Genomic DNA, 7,635 nt, shown 5'->3' with positions numbered 1-7,635 from the left:
CCTGTTCTCACAGATACCTATCCCAAAATATTTAAGCAGCTTTATTAGTATCAGTCAAAACCTGGAAACAACCCAGATGTCCTTCAGCAAATGAATGGTAACAAACTGTGGTATGTTCATGCCATGGACTATTACTCAGCAATAAAAAGGAACAAAACATTGGTACATAAACCATGACATCATGTGAGACCTGGGTGAACCTCCAGAGAACTTTTCTGACTGAAAAAATTCCAGTCACAATAAGCTACATACATAAATTATACATGATTTCATTTATATAACCCTCTTGAAATGATAAAATTATGGAAATAGAAACTCTACTAATGTATGCCAAAGAATTAAGGAGGGATTGGAGATATCATGAGGGATAATTTGTAGTGATGGACATACTCTATAATATAACCTTATTGATGCAATATTGATATAATATTATACTCTGGTTTTGTAAGATGTTCCTGTTAGGGGAAGCTGGACAAATGAGCACAGGATTGATTGCCCTGCATTCTTTCTTTTTTTTCTTTTACTATTTCTTTAAGTGTTTTATTCTAATTTATTATATGTGACAGCAGAATGCATTACAATTCATATTACACATATACAGCACAATTTTTCATATCTCTGGTTGTATATAAAGTATGTTCACAGCATTTGTGTCTTCATACATGTACTTAGGGTAATGATGTCCATCTCATTTCACCATCTTTTTTACCCCCATGTCCCCTCCCTACACCTCCCACCCCTCTAGAGTTCATCTAATCTTCCCATTCTCCCCCTTCCAACCCCATTATGAATAAGCCTCCTTATATCAGAGAAAACATTCAGCAATTGGTTTTTTGGGATTGGCTAACTTCACTTAGCATTATGTTTTCCAACTCCATCCATTTACTGCAAGTGCCATGATTTTATTCTCCTTTATTGCTGAGTAAGATCCCATTGTTTTCTTTTAATAATATTAGTAATATTCCATTTTCTTTATCCATCCAGCTATTGAAGGATATCTAGGATGGTTCCACAGTTTAGCTATTGTGAATTGTGCTGCAATAAACATTAATGTATTGGAGAAAAGATGGTGCTTGGAATACCATATGCAATAAAATGAAATTAAGCCCCTCTCTCTCACCATGCACAAAACTCAACTCAAAGTGGATCAAGGACCTAGGAATTAAACCAGAGACCCTGCATCTAATAGAAAAAAAAAAGTAGACCCAAACCTCCATCACATCAGATTAGGCCCCTAATTCCTTAGTAAGTCTCCTATAGCACAAAAATTAAAATCAAGAATTAATAAATGGGATGGATTCGAACTAAAAATCTGCTTCTCTGCAAAAGAAATAATCAGTGATGTGAATAAACAGCCTACAGAATGGGAGCAAATTTTTACCACACTTACATCAGATAGAGCACTAATCTCTAGAGTATATAAAGAACTCAAAAAGCTAAATACCAATAAAGAAAAAAGAAACCCAATCAATAAATGGACCAAGGAACTGAACAGACACTTCTCAAAAGGTGATATTCAAATATGTGAAAAAATGTTCATCATCTCTAGCAATTAGAGAAATGCAAATCAAAACTACTCCAGTCAGAATGGCAGCTATTAAGAATACAAACAATAGTAACTGTTGGTGAGGATGTGGGGAGAAAAGTACACTCATACATTGCTGGTGGGAATGCAAATTGGTGCAGCCATTATGGAAAGCAGTATGGGGATTCCTTGGAAATCTGGGAATGGAACCACCTTTTGGGCCCAGCTGTCCCACTCCTCGGTCTATATCCAAAGGACTTAAAAACAGCATACTACAGGGACACAGCCCTGCATTATTTCTTATAACTAAATGTGATTTGACAATTTTCTCAAAAAAATTTAAAAACTAAACCCGAAAAGTGTAACCTTCAGAGTCACTTATTAATTTAGTGATTAAAATGCATCAATCATCCCAATTGGTGTACTATGCTCTATCTTCAGACTCTTCAATCTTTGCTTTTTCTGAGAGCTCCAGGGAAGGCAGGTCAGTGGGTGGGTAGACGATTTATCTTGTGCAGAGACAATTTTCATTGGTTGTCCTGTGTTTCAACAAAATGCCCCACAGCCATAGCTGTCAAGTGACACTTCACACTCTTTCCCATCTTCAGGAAAGCCGCTAGTGAAAACATCGCGAATGACCGTGGTCAACACAGAGAAGCCTGCAGTCACTGTGGACGTAGGAAGCATCGTCAAAACAGTGCAGGGAGCGAATGTGACAATTAATTGCCAAGTCGCAGGTGAGAAATTCATTCCTGTGCTAAATCATTCAAATTAATGGTGCCTTGGGGAAGGTTTAGTGGGTACAAAGACAAATTAGTCACAAATCCTGCTCTGGGGACTCAATGCTGGTAGAAACACTGAAGCAGGAACCTCAGTTACTCAGAAAGTGCAAAGTGCTATGGATGTTGACAGGAGGGAAGAACATTCTGTATGGGACAGATTAGTTAAAAGAGACTGTAGGGGTTTTTATTAATAGTATTTTAACAGATATATCACATTTTATATGTTTATGGGGTACAACTTGATGCTTATAGTGCAAGGTAATTAAATCACGCTAAGTAACATGTTCATCAGTTTGTTTCCCTATTGTTTAAGGTGTTTTGGTTTTGCTTTTTACTCTTCCATACTGATAGAATGTGAACGTGCAAAGATGAGGGAAAAGGGTTCCGAGCAGACCATCCCTGGCCCTTAGGAAGCCTCCAGGCTGTGCAGGCACACATAAGCTTTAGTCAGGGTGGAGCCCAGAGTGCAGCCGTTGTGTGGAGGCAAGATGGGCAGCGCCTTGAATGCCTGGCCAGGGAGTCCTGAGAAAGGCAGAGTGACGCGGAGGCCTTTGATGGATTGAGAAAGGAGAATAGGACAGAGGGGCCAGGTAAGAGTGAGAGAGGACCTACTGAAGAGACGAAATGCCTGTTTACTGGCCTCTCCAGTAAAGATCAGATGAGCATGAGAGAGAGAGAGAGAGAGAGAGAGAGAGAGGAGGTCACAGCAAAAGGAAACCGGAGCTTACTCAAATCAGAAGTGGGCAGGAGTCGCTGAAGACAGCAGAGTGTCAGGAATTGTGATGCAGACATTCCTTTCCAGAAGGCCTTGCAGAGGCCACCCAGGACCAAGATGTCACAGGGCAGTGAGCATTAGGGGACAGACAGGTGGAGATTGTGAGTAGTCCATCCCACAGTGGAATGGAGATGGGAAAGTCTCTTGTGCCAGGAGCAGCTCCAGTATCCCCGTCACTCTGCTCCTCGGCTATGCTCCACTGGCCACCCATACCCAAATTCAAGCTCCCCAGTTACGTCCTGTCACTGAGTGTCAAGCAGTGACATCCCCTGCTCTGGGGGTTTCTTCATCTTAGATCTCATCCCCATCATCTACCTCCAATTGTAATTTGCAATGCTAGAAAACTCATTTTATAGTAGTAGGAGGAAGATCTTATTCTGAGATATGTTGTTTCCAAAGAATAGCCAGGTCTGATTGTCTCTGAACTGTCCTAGGAGCTTTAACATATCTGAATCAGACATCTATCTTTGTAGCTATGCATTAGTGCTTTGTTAAGCTTCCCTTAGCCTGTGCATTCAGCCTCCTCAGCAAAGCTTCTAGAACCAAATCCTTGCAGGTCTCGTATTCCCAGATGGAGAGTAAGACAAAGTCAGTGACAGGGCTTCCCAAGAATGAGCTGCCCCTCTGCAGGTATGCGTTGTACCTACAGAGCAATCATACCCACCTGACCCCTGGGACAGGCACCTCCAAGACGAACACTGTCCTGAGATATGAGGGACCTTGTGTGTCTCTTTCTGATTGCTGGGGTTGTAAAAGTATCAGAAAGGAACAAGTAGCAAAACAAGGAACTGGAAATTTGAAGGAGATTGAGAGAATCAGACCAAGGTGAGGAGGTATTTCCTCGGGGAGCCTAGAACATTAAAAGAAGCTTTGACCCATTCTTGCATTCTACCTGAGGCCCCATCCCCTGGATTTCATCCAGAGACTCAGTTGGTGACCCAGAGCCCAAGTTGTTATTTACAGTTTTTGCCTAACTATGATATTATAGTATTTATTATTATTATTATTATTATTATCGATAAAATGATTTGTAGTAATCCTGATTAACTAAAAATAAATCTTTGTGCTTCTGTCATTTTGCCTGTTGTTTCGACAAGATAATTGTTCAAAGCGGGTGGGAAGGAGCCTGCTTTTGGTTACACAGTGAACTTGCTGGACAAGGAGATCCTCCTGGAGCTGAGTCTCCAGTCACAACCCTGACAGTTCTATTAAATGCCAAATGGCAGAGGAGCTTCTTTCACTTTTCTGCCGTAATTGGCTTTCGTGGTCCTCTCTCTGTACTTGATCCTCTCTTCCAGGGGTTTAGGGACCTCCCAACTGGCTGGGCAAAATTCTCTAAGCCCCAGCAACATTTGCCAGTAACTGACAATGAATTAGCTTGAGAATGAGCAAGCCAGGCCTGGTTTTGGGCAGGGAAGGGACTCCATAAGGGCTTGCTTACAGGCTTCATGTCAGATTTACTTGTGTTCTTCCTTGGTGGTTTTTCATTGAATATCTGATCCAGGTTAGATTGGATATCTTTTAATCCAAGGAGACATGAATGAAAATGGTAGAACTTTCAGGAAGCTCACTGGAGGAAGAAAAGTTAATAAATCCACAATTATAAAACAATGTGATATGTATATACAGTTGTTGCTTTCTTATGAAATATTGAAGTAGTGCAGAAAACAGAAAAATAAAGGGTCATAAAGGAAAGAAAATAACTTGTTCAAAGTCCCACTGGCCAGACTCAACCACAAAAGACTTTGAAGCATATTTCCTTAATCATTACATTTCATCCACTTCCTTTTCACACAATAATTAACACTGTCTGTGTCATGAGCCTAATTTTAATGGATATATAATAGTCTAAGAATATTGCATAATCTACGTAGACTGACTCATGTCCTCGTATCTTTGCCTTGTTAGCAGTTTTTCATTAAACATCGTTCTGCACACATCTTGTGCTCTCAACTTGTTAAATCCATTTCAGCAATTCTTTCCAACCCTCAAGCATAAAAAAGCATTAAGCAACGAGTATGGTAGGGCTTTTATTTTTGAGGATGATCCAACCCATGGTACCATTCTCACCCTTGTTCTCTTTTCTTCATAAGAGTTTAGAGCCTACGTAGAGAACAAAAAATCAAGGGAGGACAGCGCATTCCTGTCATTCAGAATAGCATGCACAAAAGGCCTGAGGCAGAAAGAGAATGCTGCATTTTAAAAAGTGAAATATGGCTGGTGTAAAAAATATGACTGATAGTATGGAGGGCAGAGAGAAAAAGGAGTGTATGAGGCTGGGAAGTAGGGGCCAGCAAGGGCCAGGTCTTTCATAGATTATGGTACCATTTAGGTTTTTATCCAAAGAGTGAAGGATACTTTTGAAGGATTTAAGAGATAAGATTAACCAGGACTAGTGGTGGAGACATAAATGGTTCAGGAGCCAATTATTAGGTGGTATATTAGTTAGAGGAAGTTAGACTGTGGAATCCTACAGTGCATTCAGGGTCACTGATTCAGAGGGCTCTAATGTTATCTTGAACATAAGCCCTGGAGGTAATCTCTATCTTGTGAATCAGAAAGGGGAGAAACAGTAGAGGATGGTTGGGCAGGTTTTCAAGGGCCACACCTAGAAGTAGCACACATTCCTACTTTTCACTTTCCTTAGACATGTGGTAACTACATGGGATGCCAGAAAATGTATCCATACTGAGTACTCAGGAAACAGAAGAAAACTGGTTTGTGAATGGCTATTAGCATCTGCCAGTCAGATGGAGAATTGTGAAAGGCCAAAACCTTTCCAGGCTGCCATAGTTCTGTAAAATAATTGCCAAATCTGACATCTGAATTACTTTCTCTTTTCTTGCACCAAGTCACCGTCTCCCCATCAAAGAAATTTCTAGAACTTACCATGTAAAAGTACACCTTGGGATGCCCCACCTCAAGATCCTGACAAGTTGCCATGGTACGAGCAGCTTTCCAAATATAACAAATGGTCCAGTTAGCAAGAATATCCTGTCGGGGATATTTAAAAAAAAAAAAGAAAAAAGATATTATAGCATCACGCTTCCTGGCAGCTCAGTGGAGATTAAAGGCACTAATCCTCATAATCGTATCCAGTTACAACCCATTCTGACGAGACCCATTTATTGATCCTTTCAAGCAACAGGGAGAACATTGTGTTGTTGGTAAGATATGCCACAAGGGGAGAAAGCAAACACACGTTCTTTTGGTTTCCTTTTTTTTTTTTAAGACACAAATAATACCAGGGAATCCAGTGTGGAGCCAAGCCAAGTCACTGGTCTACAGCTTTGAACTTTGTTTTATGATGGAGTGCATTTTCTACCATTTTTAAGGTGTTTCTTTCTATAGAGTGTACTGTCACCTTACAATTTAGGTGAGGGTTAAAAAAAAAAAAAACTCCTGACCATGTTTTCCAGCAAGAGAAAACAAAGAAAGCCAATGCTTATGGATTCTGGAACCCTCCTTCCTAACAAAAATATTATTGTTACAATGGCAGGAGAAAGACTAACTTTGAAGTCAAAAAGTGTTTCAGAATGTCATAGTTCAGAAATAAGAACACAGAAGTTTAGATATTCTCTAAAGAGGCTGTCTGGTGTCATGGCAGGATGAGCTGTAACCTGCTGAGATGGGGATTCTCTCAAAGGCATCTCCATTTGGACCCATGCTGCCATTGTGGGTTTGGATGGGAAATAGGAGGGCAGAGACTCTGCCCCCTTCTAATTACTCAGAGATCCCAACTAACGTGCCTTTAGGCAGATTTCTTAATCCCTTTGAGCCCTAGTTTTCTCATCTATAAATGTAGTTAATAATATAGTACCTGCTTCATGGGATTGTTGTCTATAGTTTGGTTTACAGCAAATGTTTAGTAGATATTACTTCTCCCCACGGTGTGCAGGATATTTTTCCATAGCTCAGCACACTTGGTACCTCAAGGGAGTCTGAACATCAATATTAGACAAGCATATTTAATACTTTCTCAAGGGATTCTGTGGCACATCCAAGGCATAGTGAAGTTTCCTAAAATGTCATTGTCACCTTGTCAGCTTTCCTCCCTCTTTTCCTCTTCCTCCTCCTTTTCTTCTCCCCCCCACCCCATCTCTCATGGGGGGTGGGATATACTGGGGATTGAACCCAAGGGCACTCTACATTTCAACTCCATCCCCGGCCCTTTTTATTTGGAGACAGGGTGGCCCTCAACTTGTGCTTCTCCTTCTTTCTCTTCTTTCCAAGTCACTGGGATGACAGGAGTGGACCCCTGCCCCCAGCTCATCATATCAGATCTTAAGAGAAAAAGGGAAATGAGCTCTATGATGCCTTGGTTGCTTTTTCTCTTTCTTTATTCTATGTTCACAATGTCAGCCAAATGTTTTCAAATATCTTTTAAGTGGCATTCTCTGCCTAAGGTCCACAGTCCCTGGCAGGAAGCCCCCCCAAATGTGGCACTGGCACCAGTCCATCAGCAAATGCGTGATGCAGGTCTGTGCTCCAGTGAGTCTGGGAGAGGTTTGCTAATGAAGACCCTGGGATGCCTGTCACTGTGTGGTTCCAGT

General features: G+C 41.0%; 1 protein-coding gene across 1 annotated transcript in view; it reads left to right on the top strand.

Annotated features, from left to right (window-relative positions):
• Positions 1 to 7,635, top strand: part of Adamtsl1 (ADAMTS like 1) — a 344,581-nt gene that overhangs the window by 280,871 nt on the left and 56,075 nt on the right. Inside the window, exons 20-21 of the mRNA XM_077108065.1 lie at positions 1,993 to 2,009; positions 2,134 to 2,262. Coding sequence (XP_076964180.1) covers positions 1,993 to 2,009; positions 2,134 to 2,262 — 146 coding nt within the window. The remainder of the gene's footprint in view (positions 1 to 1,992; positions 2,010 to 2,133; positions 2,263 to 7,635) is intronic.

The sequence above is a fragment of the Callospermophilus lateralis genome, chromosome 2 (genome assembly GCF_048772815.1).
Source record: "Callospermophilus lateralis isolate mCalLat2 chromosome 2, mCalLat2.hap1, whole genome shotgun sequence".
Lineage (NCBI taxonomy): Eukaryota > Metazoa > Chordata > Mammalia > Rodentia > Sciuridae > Callospermophilus > Callospermophilus lateralis.
Note: the sequence above shows the minus strand (reverse complement) of the source record. Positions and strands in the feature narration are given on the sequence as shown.